The sequence below is a fragment of the Hemibagrus wyckioides genome, linkage group LG22, assembly GCF_019097595.1.
Source record: "Hemibagrus wyckioides isolate EC202008001 linkage group LG22, SWU_Hwy_1.0, whole genome shotgun sequence".
Lineage (NCBI taxonomy): Eukaryota > Metazoa > Chordata > Actinopteri > Siluriformes > Bagridae > Hemibagrus > Hemibagrus wyckioides.
In genome coordinates, this window is record NC_080731.1 from 7,210,502 (window position 1) to 7,228,459 (window position 17,958).

At 39.0% G+C, this 17,958-nt stretch overlaps 2 protein-coding genes across 4 annotated transcripts; one reads left to right on the forward strand and one right to left on the reverse strand.

Moving 5' to 3' along the window:
- Window positions 1–271: 271 nt before the first annotated feature.
- On the forward strand, window positions 272–7,804 carry eef2l2 (eukaryotic translation elongation factor 2, like 2). Its single transcript, XM_058374876.1, is given in 16 exon segments — window positions 272–373; window positions 375–428; window positions 1,698–1,912; window positions 2,180–2,361; window positions 2,733–2,944; window positions 3,155–3,342; window positions 3,526–3,631; window positions 3,875–3,988; window positions 4,078–4,216; window positions 4,318–4,513; window positions 4,920–5,178; window positions 5,465–5,572; window positions 5,806–6,159; window positions 6,318–6,500; window positions 7,166–7,298; window positions 7,437–7,804. Coding segments are annotated over 16 exon segments (2,724 nt in total). The 5' UTR covers window positions 272–286; the 3' UTR covers window positions 7,631–7,804.
- A 1,159-nt stretch (window positions 7,805–8,963) lies between these two features.
- Window positions 8,964–17,692, reverse strand: pias2 (protein inhibitor of activated STAT, 2). Of its 3 annotated transcripts, none has more exons than XM_058374878.1 (14): window positions 17,539–17,692; window positions 15,634–16,099; window positions 15,243–15,330; window positions 15,109–15,159; window positions 14,926–15,016; window positions 14,639–14,773; window positions 14,440–14,545; window positions 13,355–13,428; window positions 13,098–13,258; window positions 12,858–12,991; window positions 11,670–11,850; window positions 10,717–10,856; window positions 10,568–10,605; window positions 8,964–10,310 (listed from the first exon to the last, which is right to left on the reverse strand). In XM_058374878.1, the coding sequence occupies exons 1-14, from the start codon at window positions 17,560–17,562 to the stop codon at window positions 10,125–10,127; spliced, it is 1,875 nt and encodes a 624-aa protein (XP_058230861.1). In that variant the 5' UTR covers window positions 17,563–17,692; the 3' UTR covers window positions 8,964–10,124. The 3 variants fall into 3 exon arrangements, with proteins under 3 accessions (XP_058230861.1, XP_058230860.1, XP_058230862.1); XM_058374877.1 differs by having other exon boundaries at window positions 17,176–17,601; XM_058374879.1 differs by having other exon boundaries at window positions 17,266–17,600.
- Between the last annotated feature and the right edge of the window lie 266 nt (window positions 17,693–17,958).

Sequence of the window (17,958 nt, forward strand, 5' to 3'; positions counted from 1 at the left end):
TTAAATAAATGAGTAGTGTCTTATTCCATTATTGGCTCCAAGTGACTTCTATTCTGTCCATATCCATTTGAGGGTGAAGATCATTTTGAGAGTGAAAAAAAGCCAAAAAAATATTGTGTTAAAATAACATACAGTGTCCTTATCCAATTTGGGCTCAAAGTGGAACTCACTTCATATGCTATTAATCTTCCTAGATGGATCATTTTGCGAAGGATGTCAATAATTGCGGAGCTGGGAAACACTTAAACACTGCGCCATCATCTTAGGTCCATATGACTCTCTCCACATGACCGAGTGTGTGTGTGTGCCGCAGCATAAACTCCCATCCGACGTCATTTTCTCCCTCTTTCCCCCCTCGAGTGCAGAAGCGGAGGACCGCAGATCCACAGCCTTGGCCGTCTCACACCGGACAGCCCTTCGCCAACATGGTACTGTCATTTTACTGCAGAGAATAGACTTTATCTAGAACTTAGAGAGAAATGCGTGCTGTTTAGCTGTGTCATGCTAATGATTCCTGGTGTCTGCTCTATTTATTATTTTATTTATTCCAGTGACGCAATAACAACCTGCTAGGTCGGTTTTTTTTTTAATATAAATATATATCTTATTTCGTTCGGGGCTGAATTTAATTGGCATCACACCCAGTCCTGTGACGCAGATATATTTCTGGAGAAACCTTGCTATAAATTGGTTTATTAATTTGGGTCATTAAATGTGGCGATTCATGGTAAATAAGGCCGCGACTGTTAACCAGGCTTAATGGCTCCTTTTGGATTGATTGCGCTGTTATTTTTGTGATATGGCCTTCTACCCACATTAAGCGGCATAACGTTACTTAGCGGCGTTATAAATAACACGTTCACGCCCACAGCTCACTGCGGCGCGCGCGTTCGAGTTTCATTGGCACAGAGCCCGTGAGGGATAGATGATGGGTAACACGCAAATCATTCTTTCTTTATGAACGACTCGTTTAAATGAATCGATTCGTAAACGTGGGGAACTGAATATTCTAGAACATTTGGGTATCAAAAGTAAAGGAACGGGGGGGGGGGGGGGGCAGCTGAGACTCAGATCAGTGCAGCAGACCCAGAATTTTTTATTTATTTATTTATTTATATTTCTCAATACTATGGATCATTAGTGCTGTAGATATTAGCCAAAGTCTTGACCCCCTTTTTGAAGATTACTATACTTTATGTCAGTTTTTTGAAGATTAATAATACATGATGTAAATTGGGAAACTCCAGAATACTCTAGAACAGCAGGAGCCCAGGGGAGATAATTGAAGCGTAGGGATCAGAGACACAGGAAGACGTTTTACACTGGGAGTACTGGAATTACAAGCAGCACCCACATGATGTGCACTGTTTATATTATTATTATCATTTTAGCAGCAGTCCTGTAATTTAGGGGTGCAGCACACCCACTTTCTATGGATCCATTTTTAGAAGATGAACAGAACCTGACAACGGGTCATTGTGATGAACTGGTGTTCCATTTAGGGTGTGATAAAGTGGTTACTGTGGATAAAATGACTAAAAATATTACTGAATTTAATGTCTGTAAAATGTAGGGACAAAAACAGGCAGGATAAAAACAGACATGAGATGAATAAGGTTGGAGGCAGTTATAATGAAGATATGCTAATTGATGTTTTATATATATATATATATGTACACATGCTGTCTTTCTCTCAGGTGAACTTCACAGTAGACCAGATCCGTGAGATCATGGACAAAAAGTCCAACATTAGGAACATGTCCGTGATCGCCCATGTGGACCATGGCAAATCCACTCTCACCGACTCTCTAGTGTGCAAGGCAGGCATCATTGCCTCTGCACGAGCTGGTGAGACCAGGTTCACGGACACGAGGAAGGATGAACAGGAGAGGTGCATCACCATCAAGTCAACGTAGGTGTTCATAGTGGCTTCAAAATGTAGCAGCATCCAGTCAGTTTACCATATCTCAATGGTATCTATTGACACTATTTAAAAAAGGACACTCACAATATGTACAAAATATCAAATATTTTTGCTTCTTCAGGAACTAATGAAGTATTGGCAACTGACAAATTGTTCACTAACAGCATACACGCAATATTTAACATCCAAGTCATGAAACGAAAGTAGCGCAAGCCTATACATTTTAAAAGCCATTGTGTATTATCTTCAATGCAGAGCTATCTCTCTGTACTACGAGCTCAGCGACAATGACTTGGCCTTCATCAAGCAGTGCAAGGACGGATCTGGTTTTCTCATAAACCTGATCGACTCTCCGGGTCACGTGGACTTCTCGTCCGAAGTGACGGCAGCTCTGAGAGTTACTGATGGGGCTCTCGTAGTAGTAGACTGTGTATCAGGTATGATGGTACTGGACTTCAGCAGGTCAAATTGAAAAGGGCATTCACAAATCTGACTCTGAAAATGTACCTACATCATCTGGCACACTGAATGCTTTTTATACTAGAAGAATGATTAACTGCAAGTGGAAATTGCTGGAATGTCAGTATTATTTAAGAATATGAGATTTTCTCTTAAAGGAAAATCAAAAAAAAACTCTCAAAAACTCTCCAGCCTTTATCCCACCAAATGTTGTTAAAAGATTGTGCTTGGTAGCTTCCATTTAACAAGCTTTCAATTGCGAAACAAGAAAACGATTAAAGCCATTACATATTGTTCTTCTGGGATGATATTTCTTCAGATTTTAACAGCAATTATGTGTATTCCTCAGGGGTGTGTGTGCAGACCGAGACTGTATTAAGGCAAGCTATTGCCGAACGCATCAAACCAGTCTTGATGATGAACAAGATGGACCGTGCCTTGTTGGAGCTGCAGCTGGATCCGGATGAGCTTTTCCAGACCTTCCAGCGCATCGTAGAGAATGTCAATGTCATCATCTCCACTTACGGCGAAGGAGAACATGGACCAATGGGCAACATTATGGTAACAATCTGGATTTAGACGTTCCATATCTCATCAGCTGTCATCAGTCCTTATTTGTCTTGTGGTGTCTTTTCCATGTTCTGTATTTGCATCTACTACTCTTTGTAAAGAATCCTTGAGATTTGGAATGCCACTATGTGAATGAGTCTTATTTATTCAAACTAATTTGTGCATACGCTTATTATCTTATGTTTTTTTGACTGATTCCAGGTGGACCCTGTTGTTGGTACAGTTGGATTCGGTTCAGGCCTTCATGGCTGGGCTTTTACCCTGAAGCAGTTTGCTGAGATGTATGTAGCTAAGTTTGCTGCCAAAGGCGAAAAGAAGAAAGGAGATGTCTCACCTGAAGAGCGCTGCAAAAAGGTGGAGGAAATGATGAAGAAGCTCTGGGGAGACAAGTAAGTGGAGCAAAAGTTTCTATTCTGTTCTGATCTTCTGAAAAAACTTTGTATAGTAGAAAGGATGAGATTATCCAAAAAGAACTCCACTGAATTGAGATATAATGTTAGAAGTGTAGTAAATGTGGAAAGGATTATTATGCCGTGTGAAATACGTTAAATATATTGTTTTTGATTCCTCAGGTATTTTGATCCTTCCTGTGGAAAATTCAGCAAAACAGCAACCAATGCAGACGGGAAAAAACTCCCACGCACTTTCTGCCAACTTGTGCTGGATCCAATTTTTAAGGTTAGCTTCAGGGGCTTTAACCTGATCAGTTCAACAAGATACATTAATAATAATAAAATACTGATTACCTCTAAAGACATCTGAAACTGGACACTGTGACGCTTTTGGCAAACGCAGCCAAGAAATGTTTTTACAGTCATGCAATGCGGACGCACTTTCCTGGCACCTGCCTTACTGCACAATATCTTGATGACTGGGTAGAAACTGTTCACTTTCTAATCTTTTTAAATGCTGTTTCAAAAGGTCTTTGATGCCATCATGAACTTTAAGAAGGAGGAGACCCAGAAATTGATTGAAAAACTGAACATCAAGCTTGATGCTGAAGATAAGGAGAAAGAAGGAAAACAACTGCTCAAGGTGAGGTCATTTATGATCACTTCTATAATGATTTGAATATTCTGCACATGTATAGGTATGTTTTCAGTGTGCTTATCTGCCATGTACAGGCTGTGATGCGCCGCTGGTTGCCAGCAGGTGATGCTTTGCTCCAAATGATTACCATTCATCTACCTTCACCGGTCACGGCTCAGAGATATCGCTGTGAGCTGCTGTATGAAGGCCCAGGAGATGATGAATCAGCCATGGGTAAGTAGGAATTCAAATATAAAGATAGAAACTCACGCTGATAATTGAAAAACAAAATTGGAGCAACTAATAACTGTTTTATTCTGTCATGAACTTCTTAGGTGTCAAGAACTGTGATCCTAAAGCTCCACTGATGATGTATGTCTCCAAAATGGTACCAACTAGCGACAAGGGCAGGTTCTATGCTTTTGGACGTGTTTTCTCTGGTGTTGTTGCCACAGGCCAGAAGGTGCGCATCATGGGGCCAAACTATACGCCAGGAAAGAAGGAGGACTTGTACTTGAAACCCATTCAGAGGTTTGTTTCCAGGTTATATATCAAATTATCCACCCAAAAAACCCCCAGACTTTTGGGTGCAATAGAAAAGTGTTTGGCCCATCATCGAGAGATGATCTGTGACCTGTAGTATAGGTTCTGAAAATGGCCATGCTTTCTGGGTGGGAGAAATTGCATGCTTTCTTTCCTTTCTCAGTCACAAAGCACTGTGGTATATGGAAGAGGGCAGATAGCATTTAGCTCTGAAGCTGTTACACTGGCCTGTGATGTAGTATTTCGAGAAAAAAAAAAAAGATTTGAAAGCACTCCCCAGTTGGCAGCCATGTGATATGGAGATCTGGTTGGTAGGAGGGAATTAGCAGGTACCTAGGAGAATTAGAAAATATCTCAAAAAACAGACTATAACGCATGATCTTTTTCACTGCAGAACCATCCTGATGATGGGCCGATATGTTGAGCCCATTGAAGACGTGCCATGCGGGAACATCGTCGGTCTGGTTGGCGTTGATCAGTTTTTAGTGAAGACTGGTACCATTACCACCTATGAGCATGCTCACAACATGCGAGTGATGAAGTTCAGCGTTAGTCCTGTAGTGAGAGTGGCTGTGGAGGCCAAGAATCCAGCTGACCTTCCAAAGCTGGTAGAGGGTCTTAAACGTCTGGCCAAGTCTGACCCTATGGTTCAGGTAAGTTTTGAGGGGTTGTAAAGTTGACTCCTGGTTAGACTGAGATCATAATTAGCTCTGGTCATTAGGTGGGGTGGAATGCAGTTTTTTCCCCAGTTGACCACAGTGGAACCATTTTTTAAAAACATTTAACTGTCCCATTAGCAGAGTTAAAAAACATGTGAGTCTCCAAGCTCCTAGAGAGGTAGATATTGTATAAAAGGCGAAAAATAGCTGTTAAAAACTAGCCAAATTCTTGACAGAAACTGTGGCAGTACTATAACTTACATTTCTTTATGTCCTCCAGTGTATCATTGAAGAATCTGGTGAGCACATTGTGGCCGGTGCAGGAGAACTTCATCTGGAAATCTGCCTAAAAGATCTTGAGGAAGATCATGCCTGTATCCCCCTGAAGGTAATGTGACAAAAATGCAAATAATTTACAAATAAACCGACATACAGTGTCATCTGAGTTAATGTTGTGCATTACTTACTACTCATATCCTAGGGGTGTATTACATCATGGCTTTACTTTTATACTACCTCCATATATTAATCCTAAGGTTCACTATTAGATTCATCTAGCACCAACATATTTTTATATCGGATAATGTTAATTGACTTTTGGGTGTCAATTATTCCTTCCAGAAATCAGATCCAGTGGTGTCATATCGTGAAACAGTAAGCGACGATTCTGACCAAGTATGCTTGTCCAAATCTCCTAACAAGCACAACCGTCTGTACATGAAGGCTCGTCCCTTCCCAGATGGCTTGGCTGAGGACGTTGATAAGGGAGACGTGACAGCTAGGCAAGAACTTAAACAGAGAGCTCGCTACCTGGCTGAAAAGTACGAGTGGGAGGTCACAGAGGCTCGTAAGATATGGTGCTTTGGTCCAGACGGTAGCGGACCCAACATTCTTGTGGACATAACGAAGGGGGTACAATATCTGAATGAGATCAAGGATAGTGTGGTGGCTGGCTTCCAGTGGGCAACTAAGGAGGCGAGTAAACCCTAGAAACAGAAACATCTACAGATGGTATGGAGATTGAGTCAAAGCACAGAAATGGTGCCAGTGCAATTTAGTACACTGTAGAGTCAGATAATACTTCATATATCAGTACAATATTTGGACAATGTGCAATTCCTTATATTTTTTAGGGGGCACTTTGCGAGGAGAACATGAGGGCAGTGCGATTTGACATCCATGATGTCACCCTACATGCTGATGCGATACACAGAGGAGGTGGCCAGATCATCCCTACAGCCCGTAGAGTCCTGTATGCCTCAGTGCTGACCGCACAACCACGACTAATGGAGCCCATTTACCTGGTGGAGATTCAGGTAAATGAAACATTTTGTGTGATGATATTCAATAACGGCTGATACAAAGAATTATTATTTAACTATCACCAATAATTTTCACATAACATTCACTAATTGTTAAATGGGTATCATTTCTTTTTTGACAGCTGCTGATTATTTTGGTGTCAAGGGAAAACATAGCTTGACTATCAACGTTTTAATACCATCGTTTATTCTGTAGTGGTGTACGGTGTTAAAGGGGAGGTTGCCAGGGCTTCTTGAAAAGTGCTATTTTTCCTAAACTAGCCTCAAATTATTATTATGTACAGTATATTGCTATAAAAATATCAACGGATATGAGTAGACCCAAATAATGAATAGAGTAATGCATTGTAAACAGAAAGACCAGAGGAAGTTAGTACTCCTTTTGCCATAGAATTAGTTTAAATTATCAATTAAAATTTGTCATGATGCGAGTGCATTACAAAGTAAACGAATAGAAATAAATCTGTATTAAAAATGTTAGAAACAATGTGTTTTAACATTCAAGTCCTAAATAAAGAGAGCAAAATGAAGCACGTTTTTTTATTTTTCTGCAGTAAATTTCCAGTAATCATGAGACCGCTTAAAGTGCACCCACTCCAGTGTAATAATTACTTGAGCAGTTTAACAATCAAACATTTGCTCACCCCTGTTCCCTGTAGTGTCCAGAGCAAGTCGTCGGTGGTATTTACGGTGTCCTGAACAGGAAAAGAGGCCATGTCTTTGAGGAGTCTCAGGTGGCAGGAACACCTATATTTGTTGTGAAGGCTTATCTTCCTGTAAATGAATCATTTGGTAAGTTTATCTTCTAAATACATATACATCTACTATTAAGATGTGCTACAACATTTTAAATGAAATATCCAGTGGCTTTTTGTACAGTGCCAGTTCATCTCATCTTATTATAAAATATCATGGTTGATTCATCTACAGGTTTCACAGCAGACCTGCGGTCCAATACAGGTGGCCAGGCCTTCCCTCAGTGCGTGTTTGACCACTGGCAAATCCTTCCAGGAGACCCATATGATGCTAACAGCAGGCCCGCACAGGTCATAGCTGAAACCCGCAAGCGCAAAGGCCTGAAGGAGGGCATCCCAGCTTTAGACAACTTCCTGGACAAACTGTAATTTCTCTCAGACAAGAGATTAATGAGCATTTAGTGATTTGTTAGCCCCCATTCTTTCAGTGTTGCATATCTTACAAGCCTATATGGGAAGTATATGGAAATATACATTTACATTAAAATAAATAGGATTTCCACACTGTCGATGTTCACAGCAAATAAAAACTGAGCACCTTAATGCTGTGTAAAGTGTGTGTGTGTGTGTAAAAAAATCAATCACACAGCCTTCTAGGTATTCAGATAGACATAATAGACATCATTTACTGCCTTTTGCTGCATATGTTTAAATGGCACAATTTGGGTCAAAAATAAGCATTTTTAGAGTACAATCATTTTAAATCCATACATAATATCATAAATAACTATACGGAATTGCACCCATCTGTTCTCTTCATTCCCACCATCCGAGACTCAAGACTTTAGTACTAGTATCAGTTACTATAATCTCTAGTACAATAACTATGAAAGCGCTCATTTAAATAATTACAGATCTTGTAACAAAAAAATGAACAAAAAGGGATAACTAGGTATAAAAAAAAAAGTTACATAAAAGGGGGATAACCAATAAAAAAAAGTCTGTGGGTAGCAGAATTAAATCCTCTAATGCTTTTATGGCTTACAGGGTTTTGTACTTCAGAACGAGATTAATTCAGATATCTATGAATTTCTATTAAAAGAAAATCCTGAATACTTTTAAACCAACAGTTATTCGATGCTTTCCAAACATTGTGCTATTTTATATATATATATAATAAATAAATAATATTTCATCTGGTGACAGAAATTCATCCCTCTTTTGTTGTGGATTAACTGCCCACTAAAATTATTACCATCAGACACAAAATCTTGGATAGTGAAGATTATGTTTTAAAACCCACGATGTTTACACAGCAAAGATGGACCTGCTTTGTGCTCAGGATCTTCTTGGCATCTGAATCTGAACCATGTACAAGTAGACAAATAACTTGCTACAGTTGTGCTTAATGTACAGTTTCTATGAAGGTTTACAGATCCACTTGGTGACATTTGTACGACATTTTCACAAATCCCCTTACTTTAAGTGAGGAAGGACTCTCACTATCTAAAGGCAGTGAAATGTTAACTGTTGATATTTCGGTAGACATCCACATCTAGAGCACATTATAATCAAATCTCAGTGCGCTTCAGTTCTTTTTTAAAGCCACACCTGAGACAATCGCGTTAAAAAGAACTCTCATAAAAGAGAAGCATCGAGAAAAATCTTCTTACCCTTTCCTTAGTGCTCAGATTGGCACGCTATCGCTTGTTTGACTAAAAGGTTGGAGCATTTTAGGGTCAAGCAACGATGCAGTGCTGTAAAAAAAAAAAGTGATCATGTGCTTTATTACATATTTGAAGGCAGACGTAATTTACTCCGTTAGAAAGAAGACATGGGATCTGTCAACATTGTTGTTCTCTATGAAAGCAATAGCATGTGGCCATTATTTAAAGAGAATTATACGAAGTGAATTAAAAATGCCAGACAATACCATGACTAGCTAGTACATTGGAGCTGGTGCCACAAATTGCTGCCTTTATTGAGACCTGGGCTATTAGCCCTTTATATGTTGGGGTACACTTCTGAACAAGTCCAAAATGAAAGCTGGATTCAGAAAACCCTAATGAAATCAACAGAACCACATTTTGACGGCAAGAGTCCAAAAGCTTAACCAAACCAGGAAACCTGTTTCGCAGTGTACCCCCTCTGGGCATTAAACCTGTTTTGACCATTTTCTACTTTCGGGTCTAAGCACTGATGTGAAACCGGCTTCTGCAGCGCTGTTTTTCAAAAGAAAACGCAAATGGTAATGATACAAAAACACAGTACAGAGGTTTCACAAGGAAGAAAAAAAAAAAACAAACACAAAACATAAAAGATGTCATTGCATCATGGCTTGATTATGTCTCCACCAACCCGAATGGCCCAAAAATAAATGAATCTAAAAATGCAGCTACAAACTGCAGCATGAAATTGCGACCCATACATTATGCAATAAAACAGCTTCATTTAAACGGATACTGATTTGTATGGTATGCCACTCAATACAAAACAAATTATGTACACTCCTGATTTTTTTTTCTTTCTCCAAATATAAAGGTCATCGTTGAGGTTTTGCGGTGATTAATTAAAAAACATGTGGTTTAAATAGTAAAAAGAGGAAAAAGTTCACATACAAATACACGCAGGTCCATAAACTAGTCCCAATGTGTCTAAAGTTCCAGTCCCTCAGTTTTCTCCCAGGCAGAAAGGCATTGGGTATCAGTCACTGTAAAATTAATTCCTCAGAAACAGAAAGACACATTGCTGGGTTTCTGAAAACCATAAGACGCAACCAACTTTGTTATCCATGTGCATATTGGCTACCATATTAGTAAAGAATATTTAACTGCAATTGATGTCAGATACGTGAGTTTTTTTTTTTAAGAAGCACGGTCCGTGGCAGTTTGTTTAGATGATTGGGGAGACACGAAACCATGACTCAATCTAGCGAGATGATATCTGAAAGAGTTGAGGATCCTCCGGTGATGACTCCTGTTTCGTGGCTGGAGCTTCCTCGGTGTGAAGTCGAGTCGTATTGGACAGATGAGGCCATGAGACTGGAGCTGCTGGTGCCACTCTGAATGCTGCTGGACAGATTCTCCAGGAACACAGGGGTTCGGTAATGCTAAAAAAAAAGAATAGCAAGCAAGTTAGAACTAATGTTCCTGTCTAATAATCAGAATATAACGGGAAAAAATACATTATATAAAAAGTTCCTATTTTAACTGTAAGGGTTGTCAGTCAATCAAGACAAAAACATGATATTGATTCAATTAATATATACTTTTTTGGGATAATAGTTTTAAAAAAAATACAATTTGGTATCTAAACTATTTAACCAATTAATTAAAAACAGATTTTTAGTGGATCTGAAACACGTACCTGAGAATCTGCTTGAAGTAGCGAAAATAAGTCAAGACCTGTAAAAGGAAAAAAAGAGTCGTAGTGAGCCAACAAATTTCTAATACAATTACTGCTACACATTATATATATATATATATCTGACCGGATAAAAGAGACAATCGTATAACCTTGCATATCGGTGGGAATTGTAGACAGTGTTGAATGGTGGAATGGAACTGCATAGTCTGCAATGGAGGAAGTTAAGTAAGAAGTGTCCAGCGGCTGGACGTTTGGCACTCGGACTGTTGATGGCTGATAAGTCAAAACCCTGAGAAAAGAAGAAAAAGGAATGATGGACATCCGTTTTATGCTTATTATGATTATGACGCAAAATCATATTCTGTTTTATCATACATACTATGTTTAAAGATCAACAACCATTTGCCTTCCTGGCCAAAAGTCTCACTGGTGAAACACATTATTTGTTTATTGTGATGTATAATTGGCCATTTTCTAAGCTTTACGTATTCAAATACCCAATTCCCTGAACCGATCGTGTCTTAAATAAAAACCTTTATACCCACAACAAAAATAAACATCGACAAAACATCTGGCTATTCTGTATAACAGCTGTATTTTCTATCTTTCTTTCTACATTTTATTAACTCCCTTTGCATGCGTTTAATAGGAACCCAGTACTCCTGGAATTACTATCATACCTATGGATGCTTTAATAAATGCATATTTTGTTCTTTCTAAACTATCTGCCCATTTGAAATGGTGATGCACGTTTAAAATAAATCAATATATATAATCAACTTATAAAAAGGAAGCACTGAAATGAAACTCCAGGCTTAATTCACTGCATTGAAAAGGTCTGCTAATGTTTACATGAATGTACTCTATTTTTGTGTTATATAATTTCTGCTGGTGGCACGGTGGCTTAGGGGGTTAGCACGTTCGTCTCGCACCTCCAGCATCCTGGGTTTGAGTCTCACTCCTGCTCACTGTGAGTTTGCATGTTCTCCCCATGCTTGGTGGGTTTCCTCCCACAGTCCAAAGACATACTTCTAGGCTGATTGGAGAGTGTCCACAGCAAAAATCCGTTTTCCGTTTCAGAAGGACAAAAGCTACCACTAACCCTTTGCTACTATGCACCTCCTCAGTTTTGGACATGTAGACACATCGCCTTTTCAGGGGAGGGTCCGGCTCTGCTTCTTCATCTGACGAGCTTTCGAGTGTCAGGTCGATCACATCAGCTTTTTTCGTACTGCTGGGTTCTGAGTGAGGAACAACCGCACTCGGACGCACAGGGGCAGTGCCTGAAAAATAAAATAGACAATTTAGTGAGAAAGATTAGATGGGACAACGCATAGCAATAAAATCAGACCATTAATAATACTGTATTTATCAATTTTCACTATTCGACCGAACTGCTCACACGGTTTCTTGCCTTTCCCTTTTTTAAATATTCTCTTTGCCTACATGATCTTTCTTTTCTTTCTCCTCTCAGCATAAATCTACAACAGCCAATCATAAAACAAAAAACAAAAGTAAATGATTGACGATTTCATGATTATCAGCTCTACAAAAATAATCCTGCTTGACTCCTTGATACATTTCATGTATAAATAGATTCAATAAGAAATATAATTTCATGTTATTTCTGCCAGCCAGAACACACAAGGTTAACTAGAAAATACATTTTGATGCATGACTTTAAATAACTACAATTACCACTAAAGATATATACACCAATCAGGCATAACATTATGAACACAGGTGACAGGTGAAGTGAAGAACACTGATTATCTCCTTATCATGGAACCTGTTATTGGGGGAGGTTTTTTAGGCAGCAAGTGAACATTTTGCCCTCAAAGTTGTTGTGTTAGAAGCAGGAAAAATGGGCAAGCGTAAGGATTTGAGCGAGTTTGACAAGGGCCAAAATCTGATGGCTAGATGACTGGAACAGAGCATCTCCAAAACTGCAGCTCTTGTGGGGTGTTCATGGTCTGCAGTGGTCAGTATCTAACAAAAGTATCCTTTAAGTCCTTTAAGTATCCTTTAAGTTGTAACTTACAGGACTTAAATTATATCCTGCTAACATCTTAGCCAGATACCACAAAACACCATCAGGGATCTAGTGGAGTCCATGTCTGGGCGAGTCAGGGCTGTTTTGGCAGCAAAAGGGAGACCAACACAATATTAGGCAGGTGGTTATAATGTTATGCCTGATCAATGTATGTAAATTGCTATTTCTTCACCATACAAAAATGAAGAATGAGGATTTCTGAAGAACTGGTGTAACGGTTAAACAAAAGGAACTTACACTCAATTTTGGGTAAACATGGAGATGACACTTTCAGTGTCTCCTTCTTTGGTCTCATTGGGCACCAGGTTCCGTCCTCTTGGAACTTGATTTCGTCCACGTCTGTGCAGTCATTTAATATTTCCATGAAGAGCCTAATAAAGAACATAAGTTAAAAAGTAAAATTTAACAAGCTGAAACGATCTCAAGCGAGCTGTAAACACTGTATGGTTGGGCTAGGTACAGAGGACCGGTACTTACCCATCGATGATCAGACTGTCATATGCAGCTTTCTTGTCACACACGGGGCAGATCCAGGTGGGCTTCTTCTCATTCATTTGCAGGTATAATGCAGCGTCGAAACACTGGAGATGTGAGCAGGTCACTGCTCGACAGGGCACAGTGAGCCGCATTTTTCCAAGCTGGGTGAAATCACAACATATTTATAAAAGAACGATCGGGGTAAAGTAGCATGACTCTATTAAACATACTTTAAATAAAACATTTTCAGGACTTACTGGGCACATAAGTGAGACACGCAAGCTGGTTGTGGCTATTTCACTGTCCGGGTCTGCAGTGAGCTTTTCTTTTACTGACAAAGAGAAAGAAAATATTTATCGTCATAAATAATTCAATTATTTTTTGCCCTTTTTATATTTACTTAAATAACAACCAATAACATATCAACACAACATGCATACAGACGTTGTGTACAGAAAATAAAATCAGTAAATCACAAATACAACCTGACATCAGCATCAGTTTGTCCATTTACAGTTATACTTGGTTTTGAAGATAATTTATGAAAAGGACGCCACATGGCAGTGAACTTAGACCCAGAACCCTTTAAATTCAGTCCATTTTTTCCAAATTCAGGAACTGAAACACATCTCTGGCCCACTGTTTAAAAAAAATGGGGGAAATGACTGTTTCCAATTAAGTAAAATCAAGCACCTTCCCAAAAGAGAAGTAAAGGCAGTCCAATTCAATTTTTGATAAAGTATTGTTTTCACACACACAGTACCAAAGATGGCAGGATCTGCACAAATATCTTTACAGAATATTCTAGAATAAGGTTGAATAATATGTGACCAAAAAACAGGCAGACTAGGACATAGCCAAAACATATGGGCTAATGTAGCAGGGAACTGCACAGGACACATCTTTACCAGCTTGGTCTTGGACAGATGAAGTGTATACATCACTTTAAATTGGATAAGGCAGTGTCTAGCACAAATAGAAGATCCATGAATTCTATAAATAGCCTCAATCCATTCCTTGTCTCTCAGGCTGATATTAAGGTCCAGTTGCCAGGAATCTCTGTGCAGTTACAGAAGTGGATAATAATGATATAAGTTTTGTACATAAGCCAGAGATGGTTCCTCTTCGTTCTGGGTCATCAGGAAAAAGTTAATCAATAGGGTTTTGTTCAGGAAGGGAAAGAAATGAGGAATAATTCAATTATTTTAATCAATAATCACACAGCCACAAAATAATAATGTTTAAACATGGCAATGATAGGAATCCAACCTAGCTTTGTAATGGTTGGCATTTTTTATTTTTTTTACTACAAAGACTTTCCAATAGAAAAAGCGGATCTCACTAAGTGCTCTTGAGTGGTCTGGGTTTCTGATTCCCTTCATTCGTAATCTCTGTAGTAACAAGGGTGATGTCAGCTGCCGTACCAAATACACCGACATGGAATATGTCTGGAAAAAAAATAATAAGAGCAACGTTAGAAAAATGGTAAGAATGTCATAGACGGAATGAGAATAGTGCTAAAGCCGACGAGGGAAACTTACCTTCCCGATTTCAGGTGCCCAAGTGACTGATATCTGATTGGGGACGGCAGACGATAATCTGACAAGAGAGGTGATGTTTAAAGGTCTGCCTGGTCTCTTCTGCTCTACGCCATTCTTAGGAGGTGGCGCATAACCCTGGAACAAAAATAAGCATCTTATAAATACTTAAGACAAAATGTGCAATACCATGTCATCCTCGTTAAACATTACAGTACAAAACTATTTGCATATTAAAGTATCATACAGTCAAATAATATGTTGAAAATCTCAACCTTGTAATTACTCACCGGCAGAGGAAAGAGCTTCCCATTGACTTTGATGCAAAGACTATTGGGATAGTTGTCCTCTTGAGGGCAGCTCGTCTCTGAAAGGCAAAACCTGGCAACAAACTCAAAAGAGTTACTCCACTGTTACCTTGTAAATTTATTTAGAAATAGTAACAATGAGTAATATTACACCGGGCATCTTACCGAAGTTGTATTTGAACCATGTAATCTCTTCTGCCACCAGGAAGGAAATCCCTTTTAACAATGAATAAAAGAGGATGAGAAACATGTGGACTATAAGAAATCGTGTCAAAAGATTCATCAAATCAGGTTCTTACCGTGAAATGCAAACTTCTCGTACTTGCTGTGGGGTCAAGGCAAAAATAAAGTATTTTTCTTGATGAAATCTCTGAACAGTGCTGGCCCCTGCATATAAAAAAAAATCAGAAAAACAAAAACATTTGGTGAAATCTAATTCATCTTGCATGGGATAAACATTTCATGTTTTAAAATGACTCCAACAAGAGTTGGAGTAATTTTTTTTGTACAACTTACAATGTATGTCCTTTATATAATTAAAAAATGTAATGGATGTATAATAAATAAACTCAACACTTCTTTTCAAATAGGAAGTCCAGGCATCCATGAGCTGAAAAGCATTTGCAAATAAGCTATGCAAAATCTGCCCCAGTTCTTTAAAAAAAAATAAAAAAAGGCAAGCACAACTACCTAAACTTGACGGTTTGATCAAAACGTCCAACACGTCATAAAATGGAAGGGACTTCATCTGGACATCCGGGTGGACGGGAGGCATGAGCGGTGTCGGCTGCTGCATGTTCATCCTGGGTTTTGAGTCATGAAACACGGCCGATTTAACGGGCACCACGTTTCGAGCTGAATCTGATGGACTAACTGCAGGAGAAAGGTCGGGACTCACAACTGTAGATCCTTCTTCAGAATGTAGGTACGAATCTATGCTTGACTTTAGCGCTGTCAGTTCGGCAAGACTGTCTAATGTCCTCGGGTATCTCCGGCGATACAGGTCCTTGATTTTGAGCTGCACGGCAGGGCTACAGTCACTCTTGAGCAAATGCAAAGCCCTCAGCAGGAGTTCATGCTTGCGACCACTCTTGTTCCTTCCAGCAAAACCTAGCAATACCTGGAGCTCCGAGACGCGGAAACTTGATATCATATTCTGGGAAACAAAACACAAAGAGCATGCAAATCAATGTGACGAAGCCAGATGGTAAAAAGAGGGGAAATGCCAGTTCCTGTATCATGTCTGTGCACAATCACAATCAGTACTAAAAGAAAAATAGACACGGGATATTCAATAAAGATTAGCAGCAACGTGAATTTAGACTTTATAGTTTAGAGCTATTAAAATAAACCAGTTGATCTGATTTTGATGAAGCGTGTTGCACTTAAAACATGGCTTCACAAATCTTCACAAACCGCTGATAAAAAACAAAACAAAACAAAAACATGTGCATCATGTGTCTAAACAAGTACAGAACAATGATTCTTTCCGACAGATAAATAGAAATTTAAGAGATTCGGTTTCAATCCAGGTTCAAGCTTAACCTGTTTTTCTGCAACACAATTTGAGATTCCTCAAGTCAACCAACCCTTTAGTATATAACAACTACACTTTAATATTTAACAGTATCTCGAAGACCAAGGGAATAACAACTGAAAATAAAACCTGTAAACACTACACATTGGTATTATTTTAATTGAAAGCACATTAACCACATGATCCACATCAATATATTAGATTACATTAATAAAAAAAATTTAAAAAGTACAGAGAGATCTGAAACAATGGCAAGGGAGATCTTTTTGTCAGATAACTTTTTCCTTTTGTCACTGAAATATTTCAACATTTATCTCGTCTAAGCATTAGAAAGTTAAAGTGATATCAGTCTCTAAGCAGTAAAACATACCTGGTTATAAGCGAGCAATAACAATAACAACATTTCTAGCTAGACCCTGCACAAATTAGCTAGCTACAGCCAACGTTTGCATTTATTATAGTCTCGTATTTACTCTTAGACTACAATACATTATAAAACACAAGTTTTAACTTTCTATATATATATATTGAAAAAAAAATGCAAAAGATTACGTACACATATCTCTAAACAGTGTTAGTTAGCTATCGAGCTAAATGACAATGCTAACAGACAATAACAAAAGATTAACCCCAACATTGGCGTACACCCAAGTTGTAAAGCGTTTCCATAATGATAAAAAAAACATTTAACTGACATTATTTCCCACACCATGCACCATGAGAACCGAGCACTAATATCCCCAAAAACGCAGACTGATAAAGACATGTAGCTGAAGCCCAAGCACCTTGATAGCTAGCGAAGCAGCTGGAAGCTAGCAGGCTAGGTGGCTAGTGCTAGCACTTTAGAACAGGTCCGGGCTTCAGAGTGTCGACTCTCTGGCCTACGACTGGGGAACACATATTGACGCTCTTATGACTGCAAATCGATAAAAAACCGACTGTTTATGGGTTTCTATAAGAAATAAAACGATAACATCTAAAGCCTAGCAAATAAAACTTTGTTTTAGACTCCGTCAAAGTGCAAAGCAACGGCCAGCTATCATAACACTTTCGCCTACCCGTAACTCCTCAATATCCGCCATTTTCTGGCTGCGCTCATCCTGACCAAGCGAGATGTTGACCCACGTGACCTGGTCAAGGCCGAGCTCTTTAATGACCAGGCTCGGGTCACAAACTGCTCTTGACTACTTAGAGAAGTGCACTAAAGTAGTAACTTCTACACCTTGCACCCTACTTTACCCCACCTCCAGTCCACCTTTAAAGGAAAAGTCTATCAAGTCTATGAAACACATTAACTGTCTTTATATTGAAGTATTTCTGACGTGGATAGTGATTCTCTTGCTAATTTGGTGTTTGGTGCTGCATTCATTCATTATTACTGTGTTAATAGATGGAAGTTGGCCGAATGTATGTGGACACCTGACCATCACGCCTTCCCCAAACTGTTGCTACGAAGGTGGATGTTCATAATTCTCTAG